The sequence below is a fragment of the Natrix helvetica genome (assembly GCF_964273705.1).
Source record: "Natrix helvetica genome assembly, chromosome: 4".
Taxonomy (NCBI): Eukaryota; Metazoa; Chordata; class Lepidosauria; order Squamata; family Natricidae; genus Natrix; species Natrix helvetica.
In genome coordinates, this window is record NC_138550.1 from 24,820,399 (window position 1) to 24,833,707 (window position 13,309).

General features: G+C 37.2%; 1 protein-coding gene across 2 annotated transcripts; it reads right to left on the reverse strand.

Annotated features, from left to right (window-relative positions):
* Positions 1–2,170: 2,170 nt before the first annotated feature.
* HMGB1 (high mobility group box 1) lies at positions 2,171–10,247 on the reverse strand. 2 transcript variants are annotated; one of them, XM_081951241.1, is made up of 5 exons: positions 10,077–10,247; positions 5,914–6,075; positions 5,587–5,732; positions 5,212–5,386; positions 2,171–4,025 (listed from the first exon to the last, which is right to left on the reverse strand). In XM_081951241.1, the coding sequence occupies exons 2-5, from the start codon at positions 6,061–6,063 to the stop codon at positions 3,849–3,851; spliced, it is 648 nt and encodes a 215-aa protein (XP_081807367.1). In that variant the 5' UTR covers positions 6,064–6,075; positions 10,077–10,247; the 3' UTR covers positions 2,171–3,848. The 2 variants fall into 2 exon arrangements, with proteins under 2 accessions (XP_081807367.1, XP_081807368.1); XM_081951242.1 differs by lacking the exon at positions 10,077–10,247 and adding an exon at positions 6,909–6,957.
* Between the last annotated feature and the right edge of the window lie 3,062 nt (positions 10,248–13,309).

Here is a 13,309-nt window from a genome sequence, read left to right on the forward strand (position 1 = left end):
AGCCCTCCAAATAGGTTGCTACTACTCACAATAATACTTAGGAAACAATATTTAGGAAACAGCAAAATTGAATGTCTTTAATGGTAAGGAATCCATAAAAGGAGAGCAGCAGTGTTTCTTCCAGGGGTGGGATTCAGCCAGTTCCGACCAGTTCACATGAACCAGTAATTCTGGCGATCAGTTGGCCCCGCCCACCCACTCCTGCGCTAGTCTGTCCTATATTTCCTTTGTTTGAAGCCCAGCTGATAGGCACGGCAGAGCAGATTGTTGCGCCTCAGCTGTTTTAATCACCGGGGCTGCAGTAGAAGGTAAGTTTTAGAGCTGTTTTGGAACAAACTGGTTGCTCAGTGAACCAGTTGTTACACCGGTTGAATCCCACCACTGGTTCCTGCACATTGCAATAAGGTGAGAGAGCAAGCCAGACTGACAAGAGTCAAGGAGCAGCTAAAATTTGTAGCAACACCATGGAGTTTTCCAAACTTGGCTATGCACTACAGATCCTCCTTTGGACTGAGAAGCAACTCCACATCTGCACAGGTCAGGCCAAGGAATATCTGCTGTCGTGTTTAAGGCCAGGGCCTAATCTTCCGCACTTGACTGCTGCTTTTTCCACCATCGCACGTTTCCATTACTCAGAAGCCTGCATCCAAATGGGTCAGGCCAAAAGGTGTTTGCTCTTTGCCCTGTATCAAGGGACTGAGTTAAGACTGTAGGAGTTTTTGGTCTGGCTTGGTATGGCCACAGAGCTCCATTTTCTTCAATCTAAATCAGGCGTGGGTTGCTACTGGCATTACTGCCGGTTCGGCGGGCAGTTTTCCCGACGTTTGGGGGCAGTGCTCATCTCTGTTTCAAAGCCAAAATCAGCGCTTTCAAACTGCTAGGCTGGGAGAAGCTGGGACAAGTAATAGGAGCTCACTCTATTACGTGATACTAGAGATTCGACCCACCTGCCAACCTTTCTGATCGACAAGCTCAGCATCTTAGCCACTGAGCCACCATGTCCCTTCTGGGTATATAATGGTATTCAGCTACTAATATAACGGCAAAACTTTTCATATTGGGAGACAAGATGTCTCTCAACTTTTTCAAGGATATGCAGACAGAAGGTGCTATTGTCACAGGTGTTGCTGCCTCAGAAAGGCCTGTATAGTGTTTACCTCTTACGTTTTTAAGAATTGCTGAAATATTACTGTAATTTTGAAATCTTTACAAAAATCTTTTGAAACTTTTAATTTGAAAATCAATTTTAATTTTGAACTTGCCCGACTACATATTGAAGACCTGAAATTTGTTCAAGACACTGATACATTTCCAAAAACCTAATGTGACTAAAGGTGTTTAAACAATGCCTGGTGCTACATTTTTAGTCAGAAAATAGCACTTTGAAAAGACTGGATTCTCATCCTAGAGGTATTTGCAAGATATGCTTATCTTAATCATGGTTTTATTCAGTTCCATTTTGGGAAACACTAAAATCCAGATTGGATTCACTTTGGACTGTTATTATGCAACTACATCTGGTCTTACAACAGTAACGAAAACTTGTTATAGGCCTCTTAATCCTTGTAACAATTAATCCTTTCACTTCAGTATTAAATAATTTTCTATACTTTATTGTCTGCATAATTGGGATTACATTACAAAATCTTGGAAGTCAAAATGTTGCTTGATTTCTCAATATTCTTAAATGGATTACTTATTTACATTACTTGATCAGCAAGTACCACTATTACTTATGTATTTATAAGAGCGGGTGGCTCTCCTAACTGCAATAAACAAGCTGCTAGGGCAAAGGGAAATTACGTAGAATCAAACTTGTTTTGAAACCTAAAACGGAATGACATTTTTAGCTATCTGGAGAAATGTTGACGTCTTATTTCTTACCTGATATTCATAGGCTTACATTGTCTAGAAATTACATAAAAGTATAATTTGTCCTTCCACAAGAGACACCTGCTTAGTATAAATTGCAGACCCACTGAAGCAATTTATGGGGTCATGAAACACCTTCCTTGAACATTTCATTGTATTTTTGAAGGTAATTTGTAATAATGCTAGTGCACATTAATGATAAATATTGCTGCTTATGGAATTTCAATAGTGTAGGTATATATTGGAGTGGTTTAAATCAGTGAAAACTATTTTAAGTAAAATAACTTAACTAAATATATAAAACCTCTGTAATTATTATTTTATTAGTATCAACCAGGAAATCAGATGTTCAATATTCTCCTGAGGTTATACATAAACAAATGCAAAATTGAAGTAAGAATCTTAAAAGTCAAAATTGTATAACAAAACAATACTCCATCAAAAAAGTGTGTAAAATTACAAGAATGCTATTTTTTAAACACTGGCACCATTATTTCATAACTACAGAATTCTCAATCAATCCCCAGATTATTCAGCCGAGTTCATAACTGCCAGCATTTTTATTGAAAATGCAAAAAATTTAACTTTGGTTTTCAAAGCAATCTATATTTTATCAAATCAGAAGTTGTTGGAATACCATGTTATATTTCACAGCTAAATGGAAAAAATGTACCTTCCCCCCCTACTATTTTAACTTACAAAATGGGCAGACATCAAAAATGTTATAAAAGATAACAGAAAAAGATACATCTCATTTTAATTTGAGACAATACAAAATTTTGAAAATGGGCTAAAACTAGTAGTGGATTGAAAACATGAATTTATACAAATCAATCAATGGTATCACTTATAAAAAACATTAGCAAAGTAAAGTATTTTATTGTGGGAGGTTTACTACCAGAAGTATCCATGGCATAAAGCCCACAATCACCACTTGACATGGTATCCTAAAAGGATTACAGTAATTTAGTATTTAACTTTACCTGCTTAGAGTACTCTCCTCTTTATTAAAGTATTTGCAAATTCAACTTACTACTAGCCAATGAAGTCATACATGTAAATTCCTTGCAGATCAAAGTGAGAATATACTTAGTGGTCGCAGAAGTATCCTAAATTATTTTTCTCCTGGAAGTACTTCATGCCATAGAAATGGTATTTTAATTCTCATCCTTCCAAAACTGGCAAATTTATACAACTCAGTAGAATATTGTACATAGCAAAAGCTGAGCAAATACAAATTGGTTAAGAACATTTTTTTATTGTGACCAGTTACATGGGGAAAAACATGTTTTGCATATTCCGGTATATATTTATTTTCTACCCTATCATGATTATATAGGGCATGTTGCTCAAAGCTCTTGTTATCGTTCTATCAACTTATTACATGAAGAGACAAAATTCTGACGTGATCCCAAATGGGCAAAAACATAAAAAGTTAAAGTTTCCAGAGGAAAAAAAAAGGGAAATGTTGACTTTACAAGGGCACCTATTAAAAGGACAACAATACTAATTTTTTTAAAAATGTATTTACTTAGAAGCAATCAGAATGTCAACAGCTACAACTTTTTTTTCTTTTTTCTTTTGCAATTACAGAGTGGTATTTAGTTAACAGAACAACTATTATTTTATGAGGCAGACAACTCAAGATGAATAATAAACTACATCTGCATGTATAACTAATTTGTGCTGTGCACCAACAAGAACCTGCTTTAAACTTCCATGCCAATTTACAACCCCCATTCTGTACTAGGCAACATTAGTGGCCACTGAGATACCACTAAAGGACAAGTCTACCAAAAGACTTATTTGGTAGTTTTGAACTATACAAAAAAAGAAAAAGGAAAAAAGACACTGTACAGTTTAAAAACAAATCTTACACAGCCTTATGCTTAATTTTTTTCCTTTCTTTAAAAGGAGTGAGTTGTGTACAGGGGGGTTAAATGCTTTTATAGACAAGAAAATCTGATCTAAAAGACTTATTCATCATCTTCTTCCTCGTCGTCCTCTTCTTCTTCTTCCTCTTCTTCCTCGTCGTCCTCATCATCATCATCATCATCATCTTCCTCTTCTTTCTTTTTCTTGCTTTTTTCAGGTTTAGGAGCTACCTTTTTGGCTGTATCAGGCTTTCCCTTAGCTCGGTATGCAGCAATATCCTTGGTTTGAAAAGCAAAAAGAATTTTGTTTACACAACATAAGCTCTTGTTTATAATGGGATCAATATTATTCAGTTTAAATGCAAATTAGTCAAAATTGTAATTCTGAACATAAAATGTTTGGATGCCACAAAAGGCTGGTTGCAGTTACACTTAATAAAGTTTAAATGAAATAATTTAACTTTTCACACACTTCACTTAAAGAGTAGATGGTGCCACCTTCAGCATGTATAAACTATATTCCTTTGAACTGCATAGTAAAACCAAATAAGCCAATCCTCAAGTAATTCATTTTTATTTCATGTTTTTTAAAACTTTTTTCCATTGCCCCAAGTCTGTTTTTATATTCTAATTATCATTTTATATTGAGAAATATTCTGAGTGCTCCTAAAGTGTTGATGCTCAACTCATAAATTCATCATGCTAACACCAAGCCTCATTCATGTTATTCAGTCCTTCCCTAGTCCGTATCCACAGCTGAAACAAGGGAATAAAGCACATGTTATAATCCCACAAACAAAAGTGGTTTTATATAGTATATTTTGGCAGGACCACAAATTTTCATTCCAAATTCATATTATAGTTGTGACAATTCAATAAATACTTCTTTTACATTTTCTAAGATAGGATCCTAATATTTTACATTAATCATTATATCACTATAATACAGTAGCATTATGAATCTATTAAAGTTGCTTACAAGATGCAATTATTTATTAATCCAAGTTACTTTTAAAAATTACTAGAGTTTTCCTAATACTCCAGCTTCATTTAAAAATACATTTTTAATTTAAATTCTGCCTTCATTATTTTTACAAATAACTCAAGGTGGAAAACATACCTAATATCCTTCCTCCTATTTTCCTCACAACTCTGTGAGGTGAGTTAGGCTGTGTGAGAACTGACCCAAAGTCACCCAGCTGGCTTTCATGACTAAGCTAGGATTTGAACTCCCATTCCACTCAAAAGCAGGAGTATAGCCATATGTTTGTGCAGTTTTTTCTGGAGTATTGAATACTTTCTCTTCACATGAAAATTCCAATTTGGGTTTTTTCACCCAAATTGGAATTTTCATGTGAAGAGAAAGTATTCAATACTCCAGAAAAAACTGCACAAACATATGGCTATACTCCTGATAATAAATGCCTGGAATTTATTATTGTTAAAATATGGATTTGTAATTTACCTTTTCATATTTCTCCTTCAGTTTACCAGCTTTCTTTTCAAAGGGCTGTTTATCCTCAGAAGATGTATTATTCCACATCTCTCCAAGTTTCTTTGCAACATCCCCAATGGAAAGACCAGGATGTTCTCCTTTGATTTTTGGACGATACTCAGAGCAAAATAAGAAAAATGCCGAACTGAAAATAAATTTACAGAACAATTAAGGTTTAACAAATAAATTTTGCATAGCAGCTTCAAAAGAATTAGTATTTTTCACAAATAGTACATTATAACCGGACACAAAATAAGTGTAGCACTGTTTTCCAACTGTTAAATCTTCTGTGTGTATATCAGTGTAATACTACTACATATATGCAAACTATAAAAATCTACTTACGGAGGCCTCTTTGGTGCATTTGGATCCTTGAATTTCTTTTTTGACTCTCCTTTTGGGGGTACATAGGTTTTCATTTCTCTTTCATAACGAACCTTGTCAGCTCGTGCCATATCTTCAAATTTCCCCTTTTCCTTAGCGGACATAGTCTATACATGTAAAACATGACCAAAAAGCATCCTTAATGAAAGTTTATCCTTCCTTCTAGTTTGGAATGGAACTTCTTATGCATAAAAATATTTTAAAATGACATTTAAATAATTAAAAATGATAATGTTAGAATTGAATTAATGTAAGTGTGCTTTGTATTATTATTTTAGCAAACAGTACCTTCCACCTTTCTGAACATTTCTTTGAGAACTCTGAGAAATTCACTGAAGCATCTGGGTGTTTCTTCTTGTGCTCTTCCCGGCAAGTTTGCACAAAATAGGCATACGAGGACATTTTACCTCTTGGCTTTTTAGGATCACCTTTGCCCATTTTTGAAGATTTCTAAAAGACAAAATTAAAAATTTGTAATTTTTAATTTCATAGCAAGCAATTTGATTAAGAATGGTCAAATTTACATTGAGATAAAGCTGCACTCTTATCTGACTTTGGGTACAACTATTTATATTAAGTTATAATCAAACCTTCTCTGATTATTATCTAGTCTACAAATGTATTAGCTCCTTATGTATGCGCACAGCCCCAAAACCTTCCCCTTTCTGACAGAAGGGTCTTTGCTGCCCACTATCTTTTGAAATGTGGCCCTGGATAACAAAGCTCAACTATAGCTCTTAGCCTAGGAAACGTCTTCTCATCTACAAATTAAATATTTTTATAGCAATATATGCAAATCTGTAGGAAATAATAGGGAAATACTCTAGAGACATAAGGAAAGGAGAATCTCAAAAGTCTGCATAAACTATACATTAGGTTCCTGGTGCTGTAGTTGCCAGCACATTTGGAGATAAATAGTAAAGATATAATCAGTGACAAATGTCCATTTACAAAATTTATGTTATAGGGTGCATGCTAATTTTTAGTGATAAGAATTCAAACAGCCTGGGCTTATACAAACTATCACAAAATGTTACACTAGAATTTCAAAGTGTACTTTTCTTAACTACAAGGAATGTGTATATGTAACACATATCTATAAATTTTATGACACATAACAAATTGATACTAAATCCTGGGGAAAATATTTTCTACTAATTAGATTAAGAATCAAAGTCTACAACTTCTGAATATTTTATTTCTTTCAAACTAAATTGCCAAATATACTGTTTATTATATAACCCAAAACTAACCTCCATGCACAGGTATGTGTATACATTTACCTGAAAAATCTGCCCAGCTATTTTCTGTATTTCATATCAAGTACTCTATTTTTCATTTTCTTCTTCCATGTATAAAATTAAATAAAAACATTTTTCATTTAATGTTCCTTTACCTGTCCACATGATATTCATGCAGAAACATTGTCCTTTACTCAACCTTCTAGTGGTGTGGTATTTAATCACAAATACTAAATTAGTATTAAATTATCCAATTTCATGTGCAACAACCAATTTCACCAACAGATGGAAACAGGTCACTGTCTGTGAAGGGGCATGCCACATTTTAGAATGCCAGAATATTTTTGGCAGATTAAGACCAGCCACAACATTTCTGGAGATGTTTTCATGCTAATACATCACCTATTCTTTGGAATATGTGAATATAATTGAATAATATAATGTGAATATAATACAATATTGTGTCAAAGGGGAATGCATGTATTATGGAGTTCCCAGGCACATAAGCACACAATGAGCATATATACATAGACAGGAATTTCCATGTGCCACTTCAAAACAAGCTTATAATGAATATTAAAACTGATTAGGAAAATTGTGGATTTTAAAAAAAGGGTTGTGAAGAGTTCAATCATTATTTTTACATAATAAATAGGTAATAAAGTGACAAATGTAGTTCTGCAGGCTTTTATAACTGAGCCCAAAAGAGAAGTCCTACTTCTTAAAAACACCAACAGTCTCAGAAAAAGATGTTGGTAAAGCAATAAAAAACTGCTCAGGTGTGAATTAAACAAGCAAGGGCTTTTAAAAATATAACTACAGTACTTTCCTACTAGATAGACCTTAAATCTGATCCAGCAATATTCAAGTTAAAATGTATAATTTAAATTTAAGTATTTCATTTTTTCAAGGGTTTAAATGGTATTTCTTATTTGCATTAAACATTTCTTTTAAGGAGCAAAATACTGTTTCTGAGTTTTCTTAAGTATTCAAGAAGCACTTCTGCCTTAATTTGCACAATTTAAGTATGTAAATGTACAGTTCTGTCCAGTATTGCCATAAAAGCAATTTCCTACCAGTTTGGCCTGTGGACATGAAAAAAAAAATTCTAACTAAACATGTCCAGTCTAAAGTTTCTGTTAGGTAAACAAGACTAAAAAAATCAAGCCTATAAGGAAATAGAGGTCAGAAAGACTCTCAGAAAAAAAATAAGGTTATCTGAATAATTGGACTCAATAATTTAAAAAAGGAAAAAAAGAGAAACACATAAAAATATGTTGCTATATTTAACTTACCCTTATCCTAAGAAAACGTTATTTTAAATAAATTTATTTCTAAACATACAATATGAAAAGCTTAATACATCTTAAAACTTTTTTACTTGTTAATTTACATCCTTATAATACAGAGCATTTTTAAAAGTACGATATAAAAATAATCACACCTTGTAAACATTTTAAACATAACTTTATTAAGTAATGGAGTCGGGTATTGTTATTTTAAAAAAAAGCTGTGGGAGAACGCGAAGTCCACATTATGGGGTAAGCAAAGTATCACGTGCCGTTTTATTTTTTTTAAAAGGTTAAGAAAAAATTGCCTAATAACTAAACAGGCTTTCTTTTACAAGGACGCAGACTGCGCATAGCTAAAACCGTACAACTGAGGGAAGTCTTCTCATTCCATGTGCTTCAGTATTACATGGAGAAGCCAGGCGGATTTTTTTTTTTTTTACAATGGCGCAGGCTCCTGCTTTTAAGAAGGTCACCACCGGCAGCAGCGATTCTCCTTCCATTTTGTGCAAACGCCTTGCTGATGAGAGAAAGTCCCCTTGAAATGCGGTTCGCGGAAGCTCCGCTACGGCGGAAAGGCTCGGCTGGCAGCGGGCGCGCGGGACCCAAGCCCTACCCGCTTGCGTGGCGGCGCCTCTTTAATAAGCGAGAAGCGCTGGCCCCCGTGCATGATTTGCCTTTGCAAGCAAGCCTTTCTGGCAGGAAGGGAGGCCGCTTCTCGGAATGGCCGCTGCTTCAGAGAGAATATGGCTCCTTCCTTTCCCTTTGTGTGTGTGTGTGTGTGTGTGTCGGTGCGCTCTGTACTCTGGCGCACACACTCAGCCATTGCAAGCAATGCGAACGGGCGGGGGGGGGTGTAAGAGAAGTGTCTCGTTTCTCCTAAAGCCCGCCAGTACCTTTCAGTTTTATTATTTTTTTTAATTAAAGCCCCGATTAAATCCGGGGAGGGGTTGCGGTGGGGGAGGGGTGGAAAAAAAAAGGGCAAAAAAAATTTTTTTTTTCACCTGCGGCCGATCTGGACTTTTAAACGGTCGCCGGCGCTCTTTCTCGCCCAGGGAGAAAAGGCGCCTTGAAAAAGTTCCCCTGAACTGCGCCCCCGCCCGCCCGTCCGCGCCTCCCCCTTCCCTGCCTTGCGCGCAAAGCCAACCCTCCTCTCGCCTTGTTTTCTCTTCTTGCTCTCTACACACGGCTCTCGTCAGCCATGTTACAGCAAGCGCAGTTCCCGAGGTGATTTATCGCCCCGAGGCCAGCAACGCCCAGTAACGCTCCTGCAATTCGGCTTCCTGCGGGCGAGGCGACCCCCGCCCCACACACCGCGCCCACTCCCCATTTTTCCTCCGTTTCCACCCCCCCTTCCCCGTTCTACCGACCACGGCGTCCGTGTGGAGAGTCCGCCGCTTTCTCTCAACCCCCCCCCCAACCAACCCTTCACAGACGCTGCAGCAAATGGCTAAGAGATGGCTCTGTATAACGCCGCGCTATGTATAAGCAGCTTATTCACACTTGGACCGCTTTCCGCCGCCCCGCTTTGCCGGGCTAAAACGAATCGAGTCCTCCCGAGCCCGACATTTACACGGATTTACGGCGTCGATCCCAATCGTGACTGTGGGGATTTTTGGGGGCACGACGGGGAGGGGGGGTGTCCCAGGATTTATGGTCCCTTATCCCCCCACTTCTCGAAACTCCCCAGGCGGCTTTATTTTTAATGACTTAACCGCCTTCCCGCCACCCTCCTCCGTCTCCGAGGTGACGAGGGAAAGTGTGTGTTCGGTCCCAGCCCCGATTTCCCCCCTTTGTGTGTGTGGCTGTGAGGAACGAATCCTGCCCCTTCGCACCCCAAAGCCTCACCATTGCCAGGCTGGGAGCGTTGGCCTCCTCAACTCCGGTTGGCTGCTTAGCCGAGGACCCGCAATATACTTACCCTGTGCCACACTCTCGTACACTCAAAAACCGCAGTTCAAACAAGTCGCAAACACGCTCACACTGGCCACCAAGGCTGCCTGGATCTAGTATGTAGTCCAATGCACTGCAATGGCTGTGAGCTGGATCGATACGCAGCCTCCTCACTCTTCTCGGCACTGGTAACATTACTCTCAACACAGGCTTCTTGTTATTGGCTGCTGCCGAGGCAGGAGCTAAGCGGGTTGGAGGAACACCTTCCATTGTCCTGACCAGAAGAGACTGCTGATTGGTCGCGGCGGGAGATACGTCACTTGGGATTGAAAGGGCGCGCAAATGTAAAAATGAGTGGAAGAGAGATGGCTGAGGCGGGATGTACGGCTCTGAGGCTGAAACTGCTGCTCTAGTACAGTGTATGAAGAGAGCGGTTCATAGGCAATGGCATAACTTTCAGTGCAGGCAAAAGGAGCCTTGCTGCTTTAGCCGCACCGTCATCCGCACCGCCAAATAAACCCTTTTGCAGCCTGAGTAAACGGTTCTAAAAACACTCCTAACACATATTGTCCTTGTTATTAAATTCAGAAAACAACAATAAGGGAATCTTTAGTGTGATGCCCTTGTGCTAACTTTAATCAAGCGGCTCATGGATCTTAAGTATACATAACTTGCCAGCTAAATACATTTGGTAGTTTACTACATTAGATCCAAAAGAATTGATCCAATCTTACAAAATAATCCAATTTTCTATATAAATAAACTGAGGTCTAGTTATAATCTATGGTGGAGCACATCTACACACTAAATGCATATTGTTACTATAAAATCCTGGTCTTAATACGTTTTGAAAACTATTTTTTATACAAATATTCTAAGACAAGCTTTTACATAAGCTTTATTCAGGTAGACAGCACATAACATGACCTAAATAGGAAATCTATGAAATCCTTACATTTTAGTCATTCAAATTCTCTCTGTGGACCTGCAGCTCAGCTGTGGATTTAAAGAACTGTCTTATTCACAGAGAGTATGCTGAGATTCCACTACAAATTTTATTTTAAAGTGATTAAAACTTGCTATATGAGTACTTGCTTTTATTCATAAGCACAATGAAAAGAAGTTATATTCTAATTTTATAATATAAAGACTTCCAGTTTTCAAAATTTTGCTCAAACTGCAAAATACAGTAGTTCTCAAATGACTTATCGTTTACAATTTGGCTTTCCACACTTCTCACTTGCTTCTAATAGCTAACATGTTTCCCATATGCAGAATCCAAGACCCCCTATAGTAGTTTGGATAGATAATCCAAAGCATTACATACAATTTTAACAATTTATTCTACTCTCACTTCAACCATATCCATGGCATTATGACTGAACAGATCCAATATTTAAATATGGGAGATGGGGGAGTTTTCAACGCCCCAACAAAGAAGATAGCCAAGGTTCAAATGGAGATAACACAGAAATGTGCTTCAAGTATCTTGAATTTCTTCCAGGTAAAAAGGGAAAGCTTTGTACTTGTGACTATCTAGTTATTTGAAGCTAAATCCTACAGTATATGAAAAATGGTTAAATCTACAGTACATCCTTAATATTATCCTTAGAAAGGTTCAATATAAATTCCTAAAGATAGTGCTCCAAATCTCCAAGTATGTCCCAAATGCCATCCTTTGGGTAGAGGCTGGTTTACTTCAAGAACCTTGTGGTTGCTAGCAATTTTTTAAAAAAATTGAATAAATTTTAACTTTATCCAATGTCTCTGGTTCCTTTAATAATTTCTGTATAATTCCTATTAATCCAGAACCAGAGACAATTGGATAAACTCTCCCAACACCCTACTGCTAAAGATTTTCCTGTCCATGAGTTCTGATCAATCGACAACATCTCTTAAATTAGGAATCTTGGATATGGAAAGAAAGAATAAGCTTAATTTAGCTCCTAATAGTACTAGGCCTTGGAACTGGAATCTGAAGCAAGTCTGCAGCCACCCACATATTTTACCATTTTGGAATTACCTAACCTGGGAAGAATAATCTCTCAGGCCTAAATTAACATTTTCCATCTGCATCTTTACCCTGGAAGCTCAGGGATAGTCAAAATGGTTGAGCAAAATTGTTAAATACAGTATAGTACAGTATATAGAGATGTATATAGTAAACTGTTATACTTGGTAAACTTCCCTGGCTGCCAAGATGAATTCTTCCTTATTTGTGGACAAGCAACCTACTAAGAACTACTAAATTCAAGCACAACTGTTACAGCTAAAAGAAAGGAAGACTGGGGAGACCTACATATGTGAGGCTGCTACAAGGAAGAAAGATGGAGAGAAGGACAAATGGACTGGGCAGGCATATGGCAACTAAAGGAAAGGAACAGTAGTGGTATGCTGCACTTGAATTCAGGTACAATAGCAACAAATGGGAGGTAAGGGAAATCAGGCTGAGACATTGGGAATATGAAAGAGGAAGGAATTAGGAGCAGTACTACTTGCATCAGCCTTGTGCTCATCATCTTGTGCTCCTCTTCCAGATTCTTTCTCAGACAAAACCTGGAATCAAAATGATCCAGGTTTTGTTTTGGCTGGACCAAAACCAATCCAGAGCGGGATGGACACCAATAAATGGCTTGTGTGATCTGCTGTCGCCGGGTTGGGAGGTAGGAGGTGGGGGGTGATTTTGTTATATTGTACTATATTAATTTATTTGATTCATTTTGTTAGCTTTTACTGTTTTAAATGTGGTTTTATATTCTGTAAGCCACCTTGAGACACCATGGGTGAATAGGTGGAAATATAAATTCAATAAATAAATTAAATAAAAAAAAACATACTTTTCAGTGCATCATTTTTTTTTCTATTTCATAGACACCTATATTTAATGACACCGCCCCGAGTCCCTTCTGGGAGAGGGGGCGGTCTAGAAGCACCAAATATAAATAAAATAAATAAATGATAACAATATTGGGGTCAGAGGCTGTAATATGCAGCAATAAGAAGTCACCACAAAACTGCTGTGCTCTCTTCACTTGTGGAGTTTTTATGTTACTACTGGGTATAATTCATTAATATGTTTTATTTACTATAACTTCTATGACACATCCATCAAACCAAGTTACAAGATAGAGGAAATTCCAGCAAAACAATAATATTGTTTTAATATAAACTTAAAATATAAAATTAAAATTTTCCACAAATTGTCAACCAAGAAGCTGACCTAACTGAAGCCATTTTGACCATTTCAGTGTTGCCAAACTG

Coding starts and splice junctions, on each gene's coding strand:
- HMGB1 (XM_081951241.1), bottom strand. CDS start 6,063: ATGGGCAAAGGTGATCCTAAAAAGCCAAGAGGTAAAATGTCCTCGTAT. Junction 5,387..5,586: donor AATGCACCAAAGAGGCCTCC/GTAAGTAGATTT, acceptor ATTTATTTTCAG/TTCGGCATTTTTCTTATTTT. Junction 4,026..5,211: donor TGAAGGAGAAATATGAAAAG/GTAAATTACAAA, acceptor TTTCAAACCAAG/GATATTGCTGCATACCGAGC.